Source organism: Pelophylax lessonae (genome assembly GCF_965119305.1).
Source record: "Pelophylax lessonae genome assembly, chromosome: 4".
Classification (NCBI taxonomy): Eukaryota; Metazoa; Chordata; class Amphibia; order Anura; family Ranidae; genus Pelophylax; species Pelophylax lessonae.
Window position 1 is genome coordinate 188,495,859 of NC_138771.1, and position 24,897 is coordinate 188,520,755.

Here is a 24,897-nt window from a genome sequence, read left to right on the forward strand (position 1 = left end):
CTCAAACCTTCAGAAGTATGAGATGAACCCCAACAACTTGGAAAGGTGGATCTCTCTCACACGTACCAACACAGACTATCCCCCAATTTAACTGATCCCCAAAGGTTTTTGATTAAATAGCGGAATAGAAAATATGATCCCAAAAAAGTGTATGTATATCACACGTACACAACCACACTAGGCCCCAATTACTATTGTTTGTACCCCTAAAAGGCTAGATGAGGAGTAGGGGGAGTATGGAACAGGCAGCACCCTCAAACCTTCAGTATGAGATTGTGTTCACTGTACCCCACAAAGATTGAGTTCACTGCACCCCACAATGATTGTGTTCACTGCACCCCACAAAGATTGTGTTCACTGCACCTCACAAAGATTGTGTTCACTGTACCCCCCAAAGATTGTGTTCACTGCACCCCACAAAGATTCTGTTCACTGTACCCCACAAAGATTGTGTTCACTGCACCCCAAAAAGATTGTGTTCACTGCACCCCAAAAAGGATGTTGTTCACTGCACCCCAAAAAGGATGTTGTTCACTCCACCCCAAAAAGATTGTGTTCACTGCACCCCACAAAGATTGTGTTCACTGCACCCCAAAAAGATTGTGTTCACTGCACCCCAAAAATGATTTTGTTCACTGCACCCCAAAAAGGATTTTGTTCACTGCACCCCAAAAAGGATGTTGTTCACTCCACCCCAAAAAGATTGTGTTCACTGCACCCCAAAAAGATTGTGTTCACTGCACCCCACAAAGGATTTTGTTCACTGCACCCCAAAAAGATTGTGTTCACTGCACCCCAAAAAGGATGTTGTTCACTGCACCCCAAAAAGGATTTTGTTCACTGCACCCCAAAAAGATTGTGTTCACTGCACCCCACAAAGGATTTTGTTCACTGCACCCCACAAAGATTGTGTTCACTGCACACCAAAAAGGATTGTGTTCACTGCACCCCAAAAAGATTTTGTTCACTGCACCCCAAAAAGATTGTGTTCACTGCAGCCCAAAAAGATTGTGTTCACTGCAGCCCAAAAAGATTGTGTTCACTGCAGCCCAAAAAGATTGTGTTCACTGCAGCCCAAAAAGATTGTGTTCACTGCAGCCCAAAAAGATTGTGTTCACTGCAGCTCACACACAGAAAAATGGATGTGGATCACTGACACCTGCCTATCTCCAATCCCACACCACACAGCAATATCGATTGTAGTTTGTAGAACACAGTTTCCCTAAAATTCAGCAGACTCTGTCCCTAACAGGATTGAGAAGAGATCGTAGATCAGGATTGAGTGCAGATTCACCCCACCCCCCACACAGCAATATCGATTGTAGTTTGTAGAACACAGTTTCCCTAAAATTCAGCAGACTCTGTCCCTAACAGGATTGAGAAGAGATCGTAGATCAGGATTGAGTGCAGATTCACCCCACCCCCCACACAGCAATATCGATTGTAGTTTGTAGAACACAGTTTCCCTAAAATTCAGCAGACTCTGTCCCTAACAGGATTGAGAAGAGATCGTAGATCAGGATTGAGTGCAGATTCACCCCACCCCCCACACAGCAATATCGATTGTAGTTTGTAGAAGACACTGACCCTATATAATTCAGCAGACTCTATCCCTAAAATGCCTACAACTCGCCCTGCCTAAACACTCCGACCTGTCCCTCAATTCTATCCGGACACAAATGGTTTTTTCCTGCCTATCTTTCCCTAATCAGCAGCCAGCACGTTGATGTGTGCTCTGTCCCTGAATCTAAGCAGCATAATGACGCCGCTGCGGCTGCCTCGAACTTATAAAGACTTGGTCACATGCTTCAGACGGCCAATCACAGCTACTGAGACATTTGCAGGCATGGCTGGGATGGCTTAAGGCACACCAGTTAAACGATTGTTGATTGGCTGTTGAAAGCCCGCCATGAAAAGAGCGCCAAAGCATGCAAAACCCGGAAATAAAACGACCGAACACGGATTTTTACCCGAACATACAGTAAAGTGTCCGTGTCCGTGTTCGGGTACAAAAAATCCAATTATTCGGTACGAACACGAATAATACAGTCCGTGTTCGCTCAACACTAGACTCCGTGGATTTTGGACCCCTCTTTGCAGCTAGACTCTAGAAAATCTCACATATATGGTATCCCCTTACTCGAGAGGAGTAGATAAATGTGTTTTGAGGTGTGATTCTAAGTATGGCCATGATTTATGTGAGAAATATTATATTAATTGACATCTGTGTGTTTAATTTTCTTGCTTTCTTTTCCAAAAACATGTGGCAAAAAAATGTGATCTTTAAAATACTCACCATGCTTCTAATTAAATATATTGAAGGGTCTATTTTACAAAATGCTGTCGTTTTGTGAGTGTTTCTCCTGTCTTGGCACTTCAGGACTTAAGAAATGTGATAGATAGGCAGAAAATCAGATGCATTATTTATGTCCCTTAAAAGCCTGAAGGAGCTCCTTGGACTTTGAGCCCCTTTATGCGTTTAGCCAGTGAAAAATTCTCATCCCCAGTGATATCTTTATAGTCTGGAGGAGTGCAAAAATGTTTCTTGGGGTGTAATTGTAAATATGCCTATGCCGTGAGTGAGAAATAACTAGTTAAAATTACAACTTTGTCAAATAAAATCAACTTTTTATTTACTTCACTTTTCAAAAAATCTGTAGCAAAAGCTACAACATAAAAAATAATGCATCATGCTTCCTACTTAATACCTGTCCTGGCATTTAAGGGCCTCAATAAATGAGGCCATCAGAACATTGGGACAATATATAAGTTTCATACAGACTAAACGATATAAACTAATTTGTTTTTCCTCCCACAAAATATAGCAAAATACATTTTGGCCAAAATTTGTGAAGAAATGCAAAAGCAAAGTTTTATCTTAGAAACTAAGGGAGTTCTTTTTTTTTTTTTTCAAAATTTCCAGATTTTTTATCTTTATATAGAAAAACCAAAAACACCCAGTGGTGATTAAATTCCACCAAAAGAATGCTCTATCTGTCTCAAATAAAATTATATAAAATTCTTTGGGTGTATGATTAAGTAATTTTCAGTCAAAATATCACCCTGATGAAAACAAAATATTGGCCAATGTTCAAGTGGTTAAATGTTAGTGATTTATCACTAGTAAATGTTTGGTAAACGTCACATTCACTACTTCATAAATATGCCTCAAAGGTTTTTGTTTTTGTTTTGATTTTTTTTTTTTTAATCTTTTTATTTGGTTTTCAAAAGAAGTAAACAAAGCATACATAAACAAAAAAAAACAATTGTTAGTAATGCATAAGAAAAACATCAAGGAATATGAATGAACATATATGGCATACGGCCAATGATGTGACCAACAGAGAAAAATTATCACATGAATGCCAAAACTTCTGTAGAAATCACTCTTATACTACATTTATGTAAAGTACACAGCTGCCCGTGGGGGGGGGGGGACAAAGGGTCCCGTGTGTAAGTAAGTAAGATCAGTATTGAAGACATCACTGGGAGGAGGGTGCCCTAAAAAGGAGCATACTGCGCCCTCCAAATAGACCCGGCCCCAACCCCACCCCACCCGGACCCAGCCAAGCACGCCACTAGTTATAAGCAAATCCTAGCGGAAATAATGCTTCTTAACATATTCGTTCCAAATTAACCATCTGGCCTGAAGTTGTTGCATTCTAAAGTCGGTGAAAGCTAAAGTTTTTTCATATACATATGATTCCCCCACCAGTTGAATGACTTCCCCTTTAGATGGGGCATCGCTACTCTTCCACTTGCAAGCTAAGGATAATCTTGCAGCAAAAATAATATTTTGGACCACCGTCCTAAATTGGGGAGGATATCTGTCAATGTTTATACCCAAAATGGCCTGCTCCACTGACACCTTGCTATTGTTTTGTTTTTTTAACCACTGAGAGGGCAATGGTTTTTATGAAATTTAATTTTTAAAGAGTAATTTTAACTATAAATAGTGCTCATTGTAAGTAAGTTCACTTAATCTGCAGATACCATTGCATTTGTATTTGACAACTCTACATTTTTCATGCTTTACCCACCCTAAAAATGTTCTTCAAACAGATAAACAAAACAATATACAATCAGGAACAGGTAGATAAAAAAAATACTGTAGAATATTGAGACGCTTGCTTTTTAGTATATGAATATTGTGACATCAATCTCGATAATGTATTTATTTAAATTTCTAAACTTATTTTGATAAATTCTCAACTTGTTTTAAATGCATTTACTCCTTTCTTCAAAAGAATATGTGCTCGCCTAAGCAGAAACCAAAGTGCAAGTTAATTCTACTTTATGTTTGCTTAGATGTGTTTTTATAATGGAATTGTATCTGTGGGGAGCAAAAAATCCATTTGAGTCAAAACCATTTTATTTGTTGTAATAACATTTTGAGATAATATTTATTGGAGTGAAGGATTTATCACCCTTACACGTTATTTTATGCTTTTTAATTTCAGTTAAGCGTCACATTCTTTTCTATAGAAAACAAATTAAAAATATATATTGTTTGAAGGGGCCAGTGAGATATAAAGTACAAGCCTGATCTGGTGTATTGGGCACATAAAATATGCAACTGATAAAAAGGTTATTATTTGAAACAATATGTTACTAAGAACAATTTGCATCCAATTTGGTTCCATGCAAGAATACCAGTGTGATTCAGGGAAAAAAAAAAACACAATCTTTTTTAAGAAAAACAAAAAAAAAGCTTTTATTAATTTATTTTAAAAAATTGTATACCAAAAAAAAAAAAAAAAAAAACAGTTTGCTGTAACTGCTTATAACGGGTTAGCTGGAGTTCAGCTTCAATATGTTAGCCAAGGTCATCTAAATCTTCTAATCTATAATTACCCCCAAACTGACAATGTTGCTGTCAAAATGTGTCTGCTTTACTACTTCCTCCAGAATGCAGACACCCTAAGACAGGAAGTGTGCTACTATCTGTATCACCAGGTAAAATGAAGGGAAAAAAATCCAGAAAAAAAAAGGAAAACGAATGCAGCCACTACCACCAACCAGCAGGATGGGTACATAGGTAGTTGCCCTGGTGAATGGCAAGGGTTTACATGAGGTGGGGAGTCTTAAGTACTAACCAGTGTTCACCAGAGCTCCTGATGATGGAGGAAATGGATTTTGCTGCGTTTTTCTTCCAAGTCATGGTCCAGGAGGTGAGCAAGCCAGAGTCGAGTAGCGGATAGGCAGGTAGGGATCAAACAGAAGCGTAGGAAGTAAACAATCCAAAAGGTCAGTAATGAGTAGTTGCAGGTTGGGATTAGGCAGAAGCGTAGTCGAGGAACAAGCCAAGGACCAATCACAAGTGGTAGAAAAATATAGGCAACTGCAGGGAAAACAGGAGCGAGATACTGGCTGAAGTGAGCACATTGATCTGGCAAACAGGAACTGCAGAGACATGGCTTAAACCAGGAAGTTCTTGGGAGGAGCAAAGAGTTCAGGGTGCAAGCCAAACAAGGTTCACGACAGGATCATTGAAAAAATTGTCCCAGGTGCTGTCCAGCATTCTGCGTAGCTCACCAAGAAGAGACATTGCCTAATGCAGAAGAGGTTCTGAGTTCAAATCTGGGCCCTTACACCACATCACAAAAAGTCATGTAGCTACACAAGGCTCTGTCCTCTATTCGTTCAAAGTGCATTTGTCCTCCAGGGAAGATGTGCATTCTCATATTTTTTCTTTTTTTTAATTTTCATTGTTATGTATTTTGATTTTACATTCTTTTTTTTTATTCTTTTGTGTGTTTTTTCTATTTCCTTTTTTTTTTATTTTTAGGGTATTTTGTAGGTTTAATTTTATCCCAAATATTTAACAGCCCAGTATTAAATGTTTTCGTATATAAGACTCAGATTTTTTTTGGTGATTCGTATGTGACAGTTTTTCTTTTGCTCTTAGTTTTTTTTTTCTCCACTAACCTTTGTACCTTTATAAATATATGTATAGTTAGGCAATTAGGATTGTTTCTTGGAGGGGAACTAACAACTCCCTGAATCATCAATCGTCAACCACAATGTATAAGGAGTATCATACTACATATTCCTCATATGCTAGGGGTGTATCTATTCTGGTATACAGTATGGTGCTGACGGCTTCTGCTGCGACCAGGTGGAGATTGACAAATACGGGGGATATTTTTCCTTATGCTGCAGACATTTTGTAATTGTGATGTGGATTTTTTGCCCCCATATTCATGTGAGGTAATTCAGTTCCCTTCACCTAAGCATATCAGCACAGACTGTTTGACCCCTATGGGCAAGCAATGCGATGAGTTGGGTCTGCATGACCTCTGCTGTAAATTGCACCCCAAGGAGGTGCAATAATCAGTACATTTAATAATCAGTACAATAAACAGTACAGTTTTTCAAGAACCCACAATTCTTTTTTTCACATTGATTTAATGTTGGGTTCTTTTGAAACATTCAGGTATATTGTTTCTATTAAATTTCTGGCTAGAGGCGTGTGAGATCACTCCCCCATTCTGGCCACCCTTAGGGGTATTTCTACAAGTCCCTTTCAGGCTCTGTGGAAACTTAATTCATCTTGGCTTCAGATAATCACTACCCATGAATCTGTACACAATGCTCTGACTTCTGAAGACCTATTTAAGAGGCCTTCTAATTAAAGAAATTAGCACAGTTAAAACCAACAATAGGAGGGAAATAAATCAAGTAATGAGCGGGTCATTGCAGCCAAGACTGTCTATGTTCTAGACCCAACTTCTGGTAACCGTTCCTCTTGGGCAAAGGCACAGTCTCAGCTTAAAATTCTTATGGAAAAAAGAGCACAGGACAAACAGTTCATTTTTTAAACGTCTTGTCTGGGCAGAAGGGTAGAAGGTAGGTAAACTCTTGGCTGCTACTGCCCACTTAAAAAAGAATACCCCTATATCAGTTCTATAAAATCAGCAACTGTGTGACTTTGCACTACTTCTGAAAATGTTTAAGCAGTTTTCAAGTCTTTCTACCAGGAGCTTTACAGATCCAGGGTAACTTATACCAGTGTTTAATTATTTAAATTTCTAGATGGTATTAATCTCCCTACTTTGTGCCAACCAGAAAGATGCCTGCTGAATGCTCCAATAAATCAGAAGGAGCTGGAAGCTGCCGTGGCATCTCTACCTAAAGGGAAGACTCCCGGTTGGAATGGTCTTCCCAATAAAGTCTATATACAATATGAAAGAATACTTTTACCTTTTTTGCTACAGGCTTTTAACGCAGCCCTGACAGCTGACTGCCTTCCTCCGTCAATGCTGGAAGCTGTCATTGTAGCTCTACCTAAAGCAAGGAAAGGGCTTATTATTTCTGGAATGTTATAGACCAATTTCATTGTTTACTAGAGGAAAGAAGGAGGGAATCCCTGGTGCCACACATCCACAAGGTTTTGTGATAATGAATAAGACAACCTTAGCCTGGGCTCCATGCCATGCCCCCAATGTGTTTCGCTCTGCCCCCCAGAGCTTAGTCATGTGTTCATTGCCTTCTACAAATATTAAAATTCTACCTAAGATTCTGGCCAATAGGTTAAATCAAGTTATTATCATTCACCCAGACCAAACTGGTTTAATGCCTAACTCCTCAACTGCTGTGAATATAAGTATGTACTTTTTTAAATATCCAAATTCCTGTTGATACCTCAACAAATAGAGCATTCTTTGGATGCTTCCAATGTGTTTGACAGCATAGAGTAGGGCTATATATGGGAGGTGCTTAAGTGTTTTGGCTTCTGTAATAACTTTTGCATTTTGGTCAAGCTTTTCTTTTCAGTGTTTTTTTTTTTTTTCACCAGACAAGGGTGATAAAGGGTGACAAGCTATAGAGCCCTTTGTGGCCCTGATGAGACAAAATACTTGCATGAGGGAGTTCTGTGGAGGTAAATATGAAGAAAAAATAGCTCTGTGTGCGGATGCCATGCTCCTTTGCCTGGCTGTTACCTGGGGATTGCTATTTATCGCAATATTTGTTATAAAGATGTTTGGAACGTTCTCTGGTCTCATGATAAATAGGAGCAGATCTATATTACTCCCATCGGATTCTCTACAGGGCCCTCTTCCGTCTATAGTGTAACAGCTTAAAGTGGATGTAAAAATTAAATATCCTGGGGTAATTTCTATCCATCCCAGAGAATATATTTCACAAAATTTGTCACCACTGTTCAGAAATGTAGATCTCAGGGCAGGGTGTGGTGCAAGCTGTCACTTTTATATGGCTGGCCGTATCAATAATTTAAAAATGATATGGATGTATAAGCTATTGTTTTAAATACATAATTTGGATTGTTGAATTCCGCATAAATACTTTAAAGAACTCACCATGATTTCTCAGACCTTGATATGGCATAACAAGCCTGCTAGAATTAAATATGAGTTCTAACAACATCCTCTCATTGGGTTTCACCTAACCCTACTATCCTTGGGGAATGGATCCAGGAAATGTGTAAACATGTAATGTTTGTAAAATATACTTATGTTCAAGGAAAGGCTTCCCAGAAGTTTGAAAAGATGTGGAGAAAATGGATAGATGCATCACGTTCTAATTTTAGTTTCAATCCATAGTAGGGTTGGGTATGTTTTTCATAGAGGGGAATGGCATGTTACAGAGAAGTTTTTTATACACCATCTGTTATGGAGTATTTTTGAATATTTCTGAATATTTTATAATATCTTTGAATATTTTTTGTAAAACTAGATAATAATGTATCAAATGTACTGACGCTTATATTGTTTAATGTGGCCCCCGGATAACTTTTTATTTGCTGTGTTTATAGAGTACAAAATGCTGTAAGGTTTGCCTGTTAGGTGGGAAATTTGACATTTCGCAAAAAATATATATTTTTTTATATAATATATATATCCCCACTATTTGAGTTGTAAACAAGCAGCCTAAAAATAAATAAATAACTAAATATATATATATATATATATATATATATATATATATATATATATATACTGTGAACGAGTGCAATGTGAATATTTTGCAGAAAATATGTTTTTTTAGACATCTAATAGAACACAATGCAGATTAAAGTGTTCCAGTAATAAAGATTGAGGCTTGGATGTGGAGAATGACTTCCTTCCAGTTTCCTTGTTTCCATGTGTTCCCCTACTATATAAAGCTTGCGAACAGGGTGTCGATGCCCCAGAAGATGTTATTTGTAGCAAAATGCTTATGGTGGAGTCTAAGTTTGTGATGTTATCACGCTCTGTGAATCTGATTCACATATGTGATATTTTTATAGCTTTTTTAACAATCTTACTTGGTTTAAATAAATGAGAAGCTCTTTTTATTAGTTTTTATGTGGTTCCTCTGGTTCTTCTTTTAATTAAAATACACTGTTTAACCTGAAGGATGATCCGTGAGTCCTGACCTGTAGAGATTGTGGGTGGCTCTGTGGTGGAAGTCTGGCCATATAAGAAGCTTGTTTTGACTGCTCTGTAATAGGGGGCCAATGAGTTCTGGTAAGCAGGATCCATTTAGTGTTTGGTGAAGGTACACATTGGTGTATGAAAATATGGACACTTGCTGAAAATTTCACCCCATTCACATTTGGCACTTTTTTAGACTTTTTTCACTTTCACTGGACTTTAATTATTGATATAATTAAATACACTGTGTTCTTTGTCATTTACAAATTGTACTATATTGTATATGTGCAGCACTTTTATATGTTGGTTGTTGCGGCCAATTTTATATCTGTTGGTGTGCTTGCTGCTATTTTTTTTCTGTTTCATTTTCCCTTTTAGCGCAGTTCCAAGATTTTCTCCTGTAATTAAACAAGCTGCCTCTATTATATACAGAGGACAGAGTTTGCCAGTTTGACCTCCAGATATGTTGGGTGATATGTGCTTACAATGGATATTTCTTACAGCCACTAATTTGATGCTGTCACATAGTTTTACCTACTTTTACTTAAACCCTGCTGTTAGCTGTTAAAGATTTTGGTAGATAAAGCCAGGCTGGATGCATAATTGTACAGCTTGGTACATTTAGCAGTTGTGGGCATAGCAAGTGTGTACCATGAAACATAAAGAAGACTGGTATTGTAAATTGCCTCTTTATCTTTTTTACATCATTTCCTGGCAACAGTCTGTTAAGTATGTCAGACCAGGAGCCCCAGAGCTACTATCAGTGCATGTTCCTTTGTAAATGTAATCTGTACATTACACTGGAGAAAGAAAACAAAATTCAGATATGCTTCTTCTGTAATTATGTCTTATGTGTCATCTCCGTAGAAACCTAAATACATTTCCTGATGGGAACATTTAGCTAACTATGCCTAATAGGAAAGACGCAAGACTTTTACTGCAGAACTATTCAAATCAACCGTATTGTTGTATAAATGAATGCATGTGGTCTGGTAGAGATGTTTGAGAAGTACAGTACATGCATTAAAGTGTAAAGTTGGTCCATAAATCCTCTATCAGATTGTTAATAGTTTGGGCTGATTTCATCAAAGAGTGGTAATATGCCATGACCCATAGTAGTCAGTTAGAAATCAAATTCTCGTAGTAGTATGTATTGAAATAAATTAAAAGATGTCTGTGGATCCAAGAGCCAATGGCACACCAAGAATCCTAAAAAGTGGAACTTTTTGTAATGGACAGAAAATGGCAGTCCCACCTGGGGCCTCTTCCTCTGATAATTGACACAAAATTGGGGTTAATCGTTTGAACACATTAAAAAGGGTGGTCCCAGGTAGGACTTCATATTTTCTGTCTGTTACAATAAAGTTTTCCTTTCCAGGATTTTCACAGTGTGTCTTTGGCTTCTTTCTCTTGGTGCCACAGATAGCCTGGGGCAGGGATGAGCTCCTGCCTGGTTTCCGTACAGGACCGGACAATGAGTTAACCCAGCATACAGGGTTTAGGAACGGCAATTTCCTTCTGCCATGGGCTTTAGCAGGTCATTGCAATGCATATTGAAAGGAAAGCTGGTTTAAAAATAAATTCATATTTTAAGCCATTTAACACCCTGCAATTGTACAGTAAGTAAAACTATCACGTGTTTTTAGCAGTATTGCTTTTTGATAGTTAGTGAAGGTTTTCTGGGAAAATTGTTAATAGTAATTTTCTCATTGTTACTTGCACAATATTTCCACGGCAATATTTCATGGACAGATTTCTTTTTTGTCCCTTAGAATTTATCCGTGTGTCAAATTGTGCACTCAGCATCCTTACTGAATAGAGACTGCAGGAACATTATGATAGGTTAGGCAACAAACAGAGCACTTTGTTTCCATTAAAGTGCTTGAGGCTCCAGTGTTTAACTGTTGGAGGGCATAGGTGCACCATCCAGCCCTACTGCTGGTGGCATGTCAAACACTGAGTGTCTGACTGCTACTGTGGCTGGAACGGTGCACCTAGCGGTATGTACGTTTAGAATAGTATGCACCCAGAAACAAATACCCAGAACACAAGCAGTCTGCATTCTGGACATTCATCCCCGGACACATAGTGCTCTAAACAAAAGTGCCATTGGGTGCACCACCCAACCCCATCCAGCTGAAGCAGCTATCAGCCTCTAATAGGGTTTGACAGGCTGCTGGCAGCAAAGCTGATGGGTGTGCCCATGGCCTCTGCCCAAGGATAAAGACAGAGCATCATGCAGCGAGGCTAAACACTCAGTGTGCATGAGGCCTTATGGCTACCAACAATTCAAAATCAACTTGGCATGGTAACATATATACAGATTATTAGCATGATTTAAAATAAGCCAATTACAAGTACATGGAAAATATGGAAAATACTATAAGTTTAAGGTATGCTATCGAAGATATATATATATATATATATATATATATATATATATATATATATATATATATATATATATATATATATATAAGAATCTTGTTTACAATCTGCAATATCATCGAATGCCAGATGTAAGAAGTTTTAAAATATTAGAGCAAGTAATTATTACACACAGGAATTGTAATCCCTGTTAAATGACATGTATCCCTGTGTACTTGCAAAGTAGCAATAAAAACATATAGTAAATGAAGGCAATTCTTTGGAGCTTTCTGTCATACTACTCACCTCGGAGGAATCAAGTGGAAGACGAATGGTTATGTGATGCTATTTAAACATTTATTCTACTTTGTCAGATAACAGCTGCCTGCAGCACAAACATCCATTTGTTTTCTTCTGCTTGAAGATGAAAAATACATTCATGTTAAATAAGCAATAAGAACCGTGCTCGCCAACACTTCCAGCTCAACAATTTGGAAACAATATGCTGAAAAGAAATCCTGCGAGTTAGCCATATCACAAAAAAAACTGTCACATTAAAATACCAGGCCTTCTCTATTTATCTTGATAAACTAAATTTAAACCCCGAATGCCTCTGCCTTCTTCAAAAAATGATACCATTGTCTTCAAAATAGATGCACAACTACATATATGTTTTGTTTTTTTTAGGTGCTACAGAAAATATTTTATATCTTCCCTATAGGGAGGAACAGCACGGTATACACATTTCTTGGGGGCAACCTGTTAACACTCTTGGTAAAATAACCTTGACGCATTTTATCTTTTGCATGGAAAGTGTTTAGTAATGAACAAGGCATGGTTAGACACCTCAAACATGTTTATGGGACAACCCTGGGTATTTAAATCTGAAAAGGAAGACCTAGCCCTTTCATACCTGAGGTTGAAAGTGTATGATGAAGTGAATAAGTTGATCCATATCTTGCAGACTGGACCTGATTTCCAAGCCTTAAAGTGTATGTCAAGCCAAAAATATTTTTTCCAGTTTTGGATAGAGTAGTGATGGATTAGAACTCTTGATGGGTTTTTACTGTGATCCTAGGCTCTATTAAAGAGATTTACCCTCAATTTCTGTCCTGCTAACAACAGTTTCCCCAGATAGGAAGTGAGGTCAAATATGCAACAGGAACAAAATCAGAATTAGGAATCTGACAGGGGTTCAAGCCTTGCCCTACGCTACTATATAACATTTTTATTTCTGCTTGTGTTGCTGTTGGAGAGTTACCCTCACTTCCTGTCTGGTAGTCAGCAGGACAGGAAATTAGAGTAAATCTCTCTAACAAAGCCCTGGATAGTGGTAAAAACCTGACAGGTCTTCTACCCAAAACTAGAAAAATGTTTGCTATAAAACACACTTTAAAGAATAAATGAATATAACAGGCCCCCTAATAGCTGCAATGGCGGTTGTTTCTGAGCAGATTGCCTTGACATGTCTCCTTTTTCATTGTGAAAGAAGGGAATATACTGTATAATTGTTGAACTGATCTACTGTATAAAGTCTTAAGTTGGCTATAGATGAATTCAAATTCGACCAGTTCAGCATTGATTAGCCACATTTTGATCCATCTATGACTGGTCCCACTCCAAAGAAATCTATCTAACAATCAGCTTCTCTCACACAGGACTGTTAGAAAATGTTAATTTAAAAGAGACATATGTTTTTTTTTGTTTTTTTTTAGATTCATACTTACCTAGGTGGATGCAGCATCAGTCCGATTCTGTATCTGTCCCCTGGTGCCTCTTACACTGAGAAAACAAGCAATCGAAAACCGCCGATCGCTCGGTTCTCACAGCTCCACGAACAGAGAGCTGCTGGCTGTCAGTCAGCAGCTCTATGCTCTGCCCCCTTCTCGCTCATTAAAGTGCTGGGCTGTGGAGGGGGTGGGAGCTGCTGGCTTAGGCTCTTGGCGGTAAAAAACGTTCTGTGTGAAGGAGCCCTCCAGACCCCCCTAATACTTACCTGAGTCCCCTCTCGATCCATCGATGTCCAAGAGAACCTTGTCTTTCCAGGGACTTGCACTCCTGATTGGCTCCCACTGCTGTCAATCACAGCCAGTAAGCCAATCAGGAGATGGAGGGGGAGGTTCCGAACCATAGCTTCGTGTGTGAATGGAGACACAGAGATGCGTGTCGGGAGCACGTCTGCTTGGGTGCAAGCTGCTTGCTAGGGGGGCACCCGGCAGGAGGGAGGAGCCAGGAGCGCCGTAAATGAACCCGAAAAGAGGAGGATCTGGGATGCTCTGTACAAAACCATTGCACAGAGGAGGTGAGTATAACATGTTTGTTATTTTAAAAAAACACAAGGCTTTAGTATAATTTTAAACTGCAGCTCTAAGCTGGTTTGCCAACATTATCAAGCATTTGTAACCATGTTGTGATACTTAATGCTTGGTTACACATTATACATTTTAGGTAACATTTAATAAGATGTTGGCTTATAGGTGGTTGTATGTCTGAACAATACTTTGAAGCTGGACTGCTGAAGTTTTTTTTTGCCATACTTACATTGGTCCAGCTTGGTATGATGTAAGTATCTGTATATGATATTTGAAGGGACTCTGAGAATTATGTAAATCACGGTAGTAGTCCATGCCACATGCAGGGAAATTTGTGATCTTGTGAGCATCTTCCCCTCTGTACATAGCATTCTCTAATTGGATGAGGTGGAGATCATGACATCACCACTCTTCCACTCCACCCCATGCAATAAAAGAATGCCATGTGTTCACTGAAAAAAATACAAGACTTTCTATAAATATTGGAGATGCCAAGCAAGTGACTCCCTGCGTTAAATATGCAGACGGGAAGCCACTCACACAAAATACAGAAAATCATAGCAATCACTTGATGTAGCACAGACTACTGCAGTGTTTTACAGCATACCCAAGGTCCTCCAGATTTCAAATATGGATATTTAAATCCAGCCAAGCTGGCCCAATGTAAGTATGCAAAAAAATACAATTCTTGGAGTTGCATTGTTAGGGTTATGTTTTTATCAGTGACAACAACAAATATGCTCCTGATATTATAAGACATTTCTTGTTTTTGTCTGCCTAGAATTTATTTCAAACTTGTCTGATTTGCTTTGGGCATATGACAATGTCATTTTGATCAGACACACTTCCCAGGAGATCAGACAGCAGAAGCGATGGGAGAGCTGTGCTTAACCAGTGCTACTCAATATACAGTATTATTTAATGGTAGTAGCTGAAATAAGCATACCAGATGCAAATTATTGTACCCATGTGCTGTTTGTTGCATTCTGAACTGTGAGATTCAGCATCTACTTTTATGTAAAACAAAATGTTGATATATGGCTAAGTAATGATATAACCTAACTCAAATACAAAAAAAAACTAAAAAATATCCTCGATCTGAATACCTATTTAAGTAGTGAAATATTAGAAGTTTGGAAGCGTTTTTTTTTGCATATTAGGTGGATTACAAAACATTGACCTTTACATTATAGATCTGTTCTGCTCTGAATGGTAAGAATAATATCTTAGGTTGCCCCTGAATGAGACAACATTTTAACCTTTCCTCTTTTTTGCTCACGACTACTTCCTGCTTGTAAAGCTAATGAGGAAACTGTGCAAGGATGAAGCATGTGCAAGCCAAGGCTATCCATATTAAAAAAAATAAAATAAAAATGGCTACAATAAGAGAGCAGAATTTACCACCTGCAATGAGGGGACAGCTACGTACGTATGTCCTTTGAAAAAATCATCTCTGATGAAACTAGTCAGGTCACGGCGTGCTGACGTCACACCTACCTACTTGCTGTGAAGGACGGGCGAGCGGAGCCGTCCGGCCGGCGGCTGTTACCTCCCTCCAATCCCTCTCATCTACGTTTTTGTCGTCTGATGTTTGTAAGTGCAATATTTTTTTGTGATAATAAATAGTCGTTGGATTTTATGCTATGGCTCTCCCCTCCTCATTTCTCGGGTAACCTGCATCCCTCCTTGAGCCTGGTTGGTTGAGCGCTATCAGGAGTGTTGTCCAGCGTCACTTTGAACCCCCGCTCATGCAATACCTGGAGCTGGTAAGAGTACCCATCCTCACTGGTGCCCTTTAGGTTCTATTATATGTCTACTTTTTAGTCCATCTGGTAAGCGGTTTATCTCACTATTGATTTATCCTCTTGGTTCAGTCAGTAAGGGGATCCTATCCTTTTCGGTGGTGGCTGTCACTATTCATCAATATTGGATTTTTAGCTTCACTATTTGGATGTCATCACTAGTTGTTTTATGGTTTTACGCTATGGCGTTTGCCTTTTTTTTCCTTTTTGTCTAAACTTATCCTTGGAGATTTGCATCACCACGGTACGGGCTTGCTGCCTATTTTCTGAGGTCTGCGGATTCGGTTCCCATCATTTTGGCTACAGTATCTGCTACTTCTGGAGATTCATATCGGAGCCCTTCTGAAGCTTGCTGTGTTCCATATCTGAAGACCCTGCCTCTACTCATTTGGCTCTTTAATGATTGGAATCTGGTAAGCGGTACCTGCACCAGGGTCATCTTTTTTCTGTTCATCTATGGACATTCACATGGACTGTTTCAATTGTTAGCGCAGCTTAATATATACATATACAGCTACGTATGTGCTGCTGAGCACTGTAATAGCAGAATTAGACAAATTAGTGGACAGATACAACAAAACATAAGTGTTAGAAAGTATTTCTGCCTATAACCACATCGCCATACAACAAACCCTAGCTATATAATATAATTTTAGGTAACTTTAGAAAAATATCTGTTAGATTATGGCTCAAAAAAGGAATTGGAGTACATACCACATAAGGTGTGAGGGATGATTATTCTAGTAGAGCGATTTACTCTAGTAGAGCGGATAACTTTCTTACATGGCAACCTGCACTTTAGCGTTTAGAAGAAATCATTTGACACTAATCCAAATTCAGGGTGCATGTTGTTCCTCACATCGAGAGGCTAGTTTAAAGGGAAAGTACAGTATTTTCAAGAGTAAATGTTTATAGGACTTTTACACTTGTTCAAGCCTGCCCTCCAACATTAACTGTATTACTAAAAATGAAAAAATATAAACTAGCAAAGAATTAATCTACTAAAGGGTGAGGAAGCTGTCATTAAAAATGTCCTTACCATTTTGTATCATCTCCCTAAGCGAATGTAGCCCACGCCTCCCCTCAAAGTGCCATACTTACCTAATCATGCCAAGACCCAACGCATTGTTTACATCTCTCTGCTGGCTTCTTCACTGAATGTCCTTGCATGCACAGTTTAGCCTGGGATTTTTCATAGTGATCTTTCTAATGCTGACAACAGAAGACCATGGGGTTTATTTACTAAAGGAAAATCCACTCTGCACTACAAGTGCACTTGGAAGTGCACTGCAAGTACACTTTGAAGTACAGTCACTGTAGATCTGAGGGGTACATGCAAGGAAAATAAAAAAAAATAATTTTTGATTGCACATGATTGGCTGATAGAAATCAGCAGAGCTGCCCCTCATTTCAGATCTTCCCCTCAGAACTACATGACTGGACTTCCAAATGCCCTTCGTAGTGCACTTGGAAGTGCACGGTGGATTTGCCTTTAGTAAATCAACTCCCATGTCTGTGTAATGTATGTTGAAGCAGCTTCTTGTAGTGTGTATCAAAAGCCCATGTGATAGGGTGACAACACAGAAACCCAATTAGGAGACAAAACAGAACTATAAACCAAAACAATAATAAAAATAAGTATTTTTATTCCAGCCACACATTTCACCCACAGTGGACTTTTTTTTTTTCTTCAGGAGAGCATTTTCCCCTTCTAACAGAGAGTGCCTAACCAAGAACTTTAATGGCTCCTTATTTAACATTTCATATGTAAAAAGAGGGGTAGAAAAAGAGGGAAGAGTTGCTCAAGTCAACCAACGTGTGTAATACATAGACAGACTGAATCAACTAAAGAAAAGGTTGCAGCGGTACAGAAGATACATGTAGCACAAAAAGAGAGACAAGTATGCTGATGTGCACTCATAAAACCCTTTTCCCTTTGCAGAGTTGTTTATACAGAAACTCAGTGAAAGAAGAGTCAGAAGTGGGATAGACCGATGTGGAGAGCTGGGAAAATAATAGTAAAGAAAAGGGAATGGTAAAAAAAAAAGGAAAAGCTGTTATTAAAGATAGTGGTTATTTTCAAACAGTGGGAAACAGGTGTTAGTGCCATTGAGAAGGTTTTCCTTTATTTACATTTGCTGATGTCCTGGAGATGTAGTAGGTATTTGGCCGGATCTTGGTCCAAGTCTATATTTGTGAGCTCAAGAGCTCATGTCACGAATAGTGAAGGACAGGGCAATCCCAAAAGATATGTAAGAATGTCCCTTGATCCCTTTTGTATTGCCAGCAAATGGAGGTGGAACTAATGAAGAGTTTGTGTAGTTTATGTGGTACTAAGTGCCACCTAGTAAGCAGCTTGTAGCCTGCTTCTTGAAATGTGTTGACTATCAATGCCTTGTGAGCAAAATTAATGATGTCTGGTCTACTGTGAGTCTTCACCCTAGGTCAGTTTCTCAAGCAGATATAATTTTACTGAAAGTTGTAAATTTAAAAAGATTGAAAATGTCTTTAAAAATGACATTAGCATTGTTAAATTTATTGAAACTTTAGTGACAGTATATTCTTAAGTGGAGCCCAATGTGGCTTATACCTTGACATTCTATAGGTGTATGTGTTGATGGACTTTTGTTTGTGTCAGACAGGCTTTGCATTTCATTCAAATCTATAAGAATGCAAAACCTGCTTAAAACAGCTCAAATGCAGGTCAGAATGAGGCCAACTGTATGTCAAGTGCACCTGTCAATAAATTCTGAATGATTTCAGAAGCATATCAACTGTGAGACTGATGTCATTAACGTAAGCACAACACCTGTCAACAATGTTACTCATTTAGAGGGATTTTCCGTCTTTGGAACAAAATCCTTCTGTCCTTCATTCCTCCCCAGTTGGCTCCTTTTGTGTTCTGACAGATAGACCTCAAATGCATTTTTAACTAACAAAAAAAATATACCAAACCTTTCATGCAACCTCTATGTGATTGCATTTGTTAGAACAGCCAGTCTAAAGAAAAAACTGTGTTGAAACACTTGTGGGTTTCACCACTCTTTTTTGTGTTACTATTCCTCAAAAGACATGTAACTGAGGTGTGGGTGAGGTGTGTTCGAAGTTGTCATTTTTAACTAACAAAAAAAATATACCAAACCTTTCATGCAACCTCTATGTAATTGCATTTGTTAGAACAGCCAGTCTAAAGAAAAAACTGTGTTGAAACACTTGTGGGTTTCACCACTCTTTTTTGTGTTACTATTCCTCAAAAGCCATGTAACTGAGGTGTGGGTGAGGTGTGTTCGAAGTTGTCCTTCTTTTTCGTCTCAAAACATTTGAAAACTATTTTGCCTTGACTTATTTTTAAAGGAACACTTGAGACCCCTACAGCAAGCATGATCCACAATACCATACTCAGAAGCTTCGGTGAACGTGGCATCAGGCATTTTTTTGATAGGATAGCAGATGTAAAGTTTGGGTATGCTAAGAGAATTATCTAAAAGTCTGGATTGTGTAAAAAGTTGTTAAACTGTTTGTAATGTAGGCAGAGTGTTTTGCGCTACAAGTTATTTATAGTTACCACAATTTTTTCAGCCAAAATCAGTACTCTGAAACATAAGCCACACAGTGGCATCATTCAGCTTACTGGATGTTTTTACTGTAAATCTATGCAGTCCCATGACTTTGAATAGATGCCTTGTAGTAGACACGTTTGTATGTGCCTAGTCTTAGGCATACCCCAATAGCAATGCATGGGCACACACTCCTTTTGATACTAAAATTAAGGTTTTTTCCTTTTTTTTGGGGGGGGGGGGGCAACCATCAACATTGTGATCACAACCAAGCCCAGGCCCGTGCTTCAGGAGCCCAGACTGCTTTCAACCCACCCCATGCTCTAGAATTGTAAAAGCTCTTGTAACAGTATTTACATTTAGCATAATAGCATAAACAGAGTTGCGGGCAAACAACCCCACAAGTCTGGGGACACATATTTGTTACTGGTGCCCTGACACTGCCTAATTCCTACCCTGCTCTTGGTTATGTGATCTGTCAAGCATAGGGGATACATGGGGCAGCATCAATGTGCTGGTTAGGAATGAGCTTCTTTCCTAGCTGCCATTGTCTTTTTACACACCATAGCACAAAAGTAAAGTGGAGGGTAAGGGGGGTAAGGGTTCATTGTGGTGATGGAAAAGCCCATTTTAAAAGATGGACTAAGTGAAATAATGGCACCAGGGCTCAAGGGTATGGTACTGGTGCCAGGGATGCCATCAACGGGAAAATTGTTATACAAAGGATAAGGTTTACTACTTTAGGCTAAATTCTTTCCAGCTGTTTAGCTTTGTTCTGTGAATACAATACAGGTTAATAAAAGATTGCTGTGCTGACCTTGCAATGTTAATAAAAACAAAAAAAATATTTGCAAGCATATTCCTAGACTTGATAATATTGTTGTAGTTTTTCCCTTTTTTAGCACAGTGTAGGCATTTCATCAATGTGCGTTTAGTGTCCGTAGGCGAGATTTAGGAATAACTACTGGAAGCAATGCCAGTGTAGGATGATAATCAACAACAGCAAATGGAGCTGTACAGAGAACATCTATTACATACTGAGAAAGCTGTGAAAAAGCAGGCTTATTTGTATGAATAATAAGCAGAGGCATATTTTAATCCACTACTTCTTGCAAGAGCATGTTAGTTGCCAGGGGATGTTTTATTCAGGAGCTTTTTTCGTTTACACTTTCTCTTTCAGATTGATGGAAGCAATATTCCATTTTCTTTTAACACCAGAATTTCACACACAGTTCTAAAGTAGATCTATTCAATTTGTGTATGTTTTATTAATATTGACAGCTACTTGGCCACATTTGGAGAGGTGCCGCTGTAAAATGCACATCACCTTCAAATTAAAATGAAACTTAATTCTGGCAGTTGATTAGGACATGGCAGCAAAATAAACTTCATGGCTGAAAGACCATCAGAAGTATGAATAATCAACAGTTTAGTTAAGTACTACAGTAAACTCTACATGGCAAAAGAGCCAACCTAAATGTGTTTTAAAATGAATTTCATAAATGAAATGCTATGACTCCTATATCACTGTGAAACCTTTGATAGAGCATATGCTTCTCTTCTGTTCATAAGAGGTTCCTCTAGTTTTTTTTAGTTTCCTTCCACAATCTGAAGCAATCTGGTATGGTTAGTCTCAGTTAGATCTAGTACTGTATACGTATATCTTTTAACATGTGCTTGTGTGACTTGAGAATAACAATTGATTGGGGTAGGAACTGATATGAGTAAATACAGCAAGTCGTTACTCATAGGTACAGGCTGATCCAGTGTAAATAGTTAGTAAATGTTAAAGAAAAAAGTTTACAACAGGTTTCCCCATTGCCTATTTTACTGATTTGCTAAATATTATATTTCTCAATATTTGTTGGAGCCCCATGAAATGTATATTCTGAAATGTATTCTATCAATAAGTAATGGCCAAACAATAAGTTCGATTGAGAATGATGCTATTATTTCTGTCTGCTGCCCAAGTACCCGTGAAATTTCTTATTAATATGGTTTGTACCATTTCCTCTCTTAATCTGTGAGACACAGGAATATCTGTTTCCCCTCCGGCCTTATCTATTTTCAACATGTCACTCAAGTGTAGCTGCATGTTCAAGCGCACAACATACTCAGTGGCTCAGTCATAAGCTCTGCTTAAATGCAGCATTGAGATTTTCCGCTCACCTCATTTCAGACACCATTACATGATGTTTATGTGTGTTTGCATTTGATTCCTCTGGGATCTCTTGTGTCTTTTATATTACAAAAAGTTTAATTTGTTTTTCCAAATGTTGACCTGAGAGAGTATGTGTGTTGCCCTGCATGACTGTAAATATTTCATGGATGGAGGTCAGGATATAAATATTTAAATCTTGTATTTGAGATGCCTCAAAATATGCAGTATAATAAATAAATAACTAAATAACAAGCACAATATATAGCTGCTTTGTGTATCAAGGACATTTTTTTATACAGTGATGTCATTTACAGGCCAACTCAGGAGACTAACATGTTCAAGCATTCAACCAAACCTATAGCCTGCTTTTGCTTTTTTTTTTTTAATTAAAGTGAATCTGTGTTTTGCTCCTCTTTAATGTATTCCTATGTAGCCCTAAGCTGTTGCTGCTGACTGGAAGCTGGCCAAAAAATACTAAATACATGGTTGAACTATATGCATGTACTTTTCTTACCTGCCAAAAGGTTTGTACAGTAAACCCCCCTCCATTGCGGGGGTTACGTTCCGGACCCAGCCGCGAAAAGTGAAAATCCGCTAAATAGAAAAACCCTATTAAAATGCATTGTAGGCATGTTTTTTTTTACTGTCACTGTACGTGTAAAAGCATTTTAAGGTCTTTAAACACACTTTTAAAACAATAGAAACTCATTTAAACACATAAAAGATACCGAGAGAAATAGCAAGAGCTATGGAAAACACAAAAATATTTAATTTTTAATGATTTATATAGTAAAATAACATTACAAAAAAAAACGCAATATACAGGGACCGCAAAAACTGAACCGCGATGGAGCGGGGGTTTACTGTATTTCTCTTTGCCCACCTATTTCCAGCTTCTATGTCAAATTTCCTACTCAAACCTAGTCATTGGACAAAGAGATAACACTATCTCTTCTGACCAATTGCATGGAGCTGCCTCAGATAATAGAAATACTGAACCAAAATGTAGCACTGAAGCTGTGGAGTGATTTGGAGTTTGTGTACCTCTAGAATGACTGATCAAAATTACAAAACTTTTGTAAAACGGTAATTATATATGTATTTAAACTGTGCTATTTATCAGTTTTACTGGAGTTCCTGCAAGTCCTTTCATCCAGTGTTCCTCAAATTGTGGGATGTGTCCTCACTGTTGATGGTGCATGACAGGACTTGAATGTGTATGTGTGTGCCCATTTATATACACAATATTGTCTACAATACTTATACACTATAAGTATTGGGACACCTGCCTTTACACCCACATGAACTTTAATGGCATCTCAGTCCTAGTCCATAGAGTGCAATATTGGGTTGGCCCACCCTTTGCAGCTATACCAGCTTCAACTCTTCTGGGAAGGCTGTCCACAAGGTTTAGGAGTGTGTCTATGGGAATGTTTGACCATTTTTCCAAAAGTGCATTTTTGAGGTCAGGCATTGATATTTGGTGAGAAGGCCTGGCTCACAGTCTCCGCTCTAATTCCTCCCAAAGGTGTTCTACTGGGTTGAGGTCAGGACTCTGTGCAGGCCAGTCAAGTTCCTCCACCCCAAAATCATTCATTCATGACCTTGATTTGCGCACTGGTCCAAATCATTTGGTGGAGGGGGGATTATGGTGTGGGGTTGTTTTTCAGGGGTTGGGCTTGGACCCTTAGTTCCAATGAAGGGAACTTTTAAGGCATCAGCATACCAAGACATTTTGGACAATTTCATGCTCCTAACTTTGTGGGAACAGTTTGGGGATGGCCCTTTCCTGATCTAACATGACTGCACACCAGTGCACAAAGCAAGGATAGGATACTTGGATATAGCAGATTTTCAATTCTCAACTGCTATCAAGTCATCCAAAATACCCAGTAAACAGATTGAACAGGGTATATTTTACCTGCTTAATGTTTGTTTGTTTTTCTGTGGACATCAAAGAGAAAAATGATAGGATTTGAACCAAAGCCTAAGAAACACAGGGTTAACCAATAGAGGGTAACACTTTAATGTTAGAATTTTTACTAAATAGAGTACAACATTCTGCTGCTTTTAAACAATATTAAAGCATAATAATTAGTGTGGGTTAAAAAAATAAGGCTATCTAATAATATATACATTTATGTTATGTCTTCTTTTTTTCAGGCACCACAAGGCAGCCTAAAGAAGGGGAGGTGCCTGGTGTGGATTACAACTTCATTACAGTGGAAGCGTTTATGGAATTAGAGAGAAGCGGAGCACTGCTAGAGAGTGGTACTTATGAAGGTGAGTACAATACATTTATTTTTATTCCTTATAGGGAAAACCAGTGTATGCTGCTTATACTCCACAAAAAAATAGTAAATAAAAAATATTGCTACACATATTATTATATTATTATTGCTGCCATATGTTAACGTAATGTTATAAAAAATGACCTTTCCATTTCAATCTGCAGTGCCTAGAGGCCTTCTGTACACAGATAGTGTACAGAACCTCCCCAGAAATGTAATGTCCTACTTGTGTGATTGGCTCATTTGATTTTCCCAGAAGTCTGCACTAAGATACAAGTCCGATTTTAGATTTTAGATACCCTTTGCAATTTAAAAAAAAACTTTTTTTGGTAAGATACTACCCTTCAAAATGGATCTTGACACTCCAGCATTCCTCATTACTGCACTTCAAGTCATCAGCTGAATATTCATGAAAAAGACACATTCAGATTCACTCTGTACACAACAAACAGCTATTTCTTTAGAAAAGAAACAGATAGGACTCTGAAGGAAAGTTTGTTAAAAACTCATGAAATGAACATTAATCACCCAGAGGGGGTTTTTTTTTTCTTAAAAATAAAAAAGTGGAGCTACTCTTTTGATTGTTATATATACTCATTTGATAGTAGCACCCATATTATATCAGGACAGGTTTATTTTGTAGTAAAAAAAATTGCTTTGGAGCTGCCAAAAGGTGAGAAAGTTGGTAGCTAATGGACTGACCCCTAAAAAATGTAATAAAATAAATAAATAAAATATTAAATAAAATATTGCTCTCATAAATTTAAAATATTAATAACATTTTATAAAATTATATAAAGCTTTAAAAGTAAGTAGTTAGGACCGACTATTTTTTGACACAAAAGGACTTTCATGTATCAATATGCTAAATATTGTATGCAACAATATCTACTGGGTCATATTAATCAATGGGCATTTGAATAGATGTTATAGGATATGCAGCCTAGTATTTTTTTCATGTAAATTACACTCCAGTTATACTATATTGTTTTTATATAGTGAACCATTTGTTCCAGCTTAAAGTTTATTA

At 38.0% G+C, this 24,897-nt stretch overlaps 1 protein-coding gene across 10 annotated transcripts in view; it reads left to right on the top strand.

Annotated features, from left to right (window-relative positions):
* Positions 1-24,897, top strand: part of MAGI2 (membrane associated guanylate kinase, WW and PDZ domain containing 2) — a 1,130,869-nt gene that overhangs the window by 623,192 nt on the left and 482,780 nt on the right. For all 10 annotated transcript variants that reach the window (XR_014225193.1, XM_082255142.1, XM_082255141.1 and 7 more), the window contains one exon: positions 23,740-23,859. Coding sequence is in view for 9 of the 10 variants with exons in the window: in XM_082255142.1 (XP_082111268.1) it covers positions 23,740-23,859 (120 nt within the window). In the remaining variant the exon portion in view is untranslated. The remainder of the gene's footprint in view (positions 1-23,739; positions 23,860-24,897) is intronic.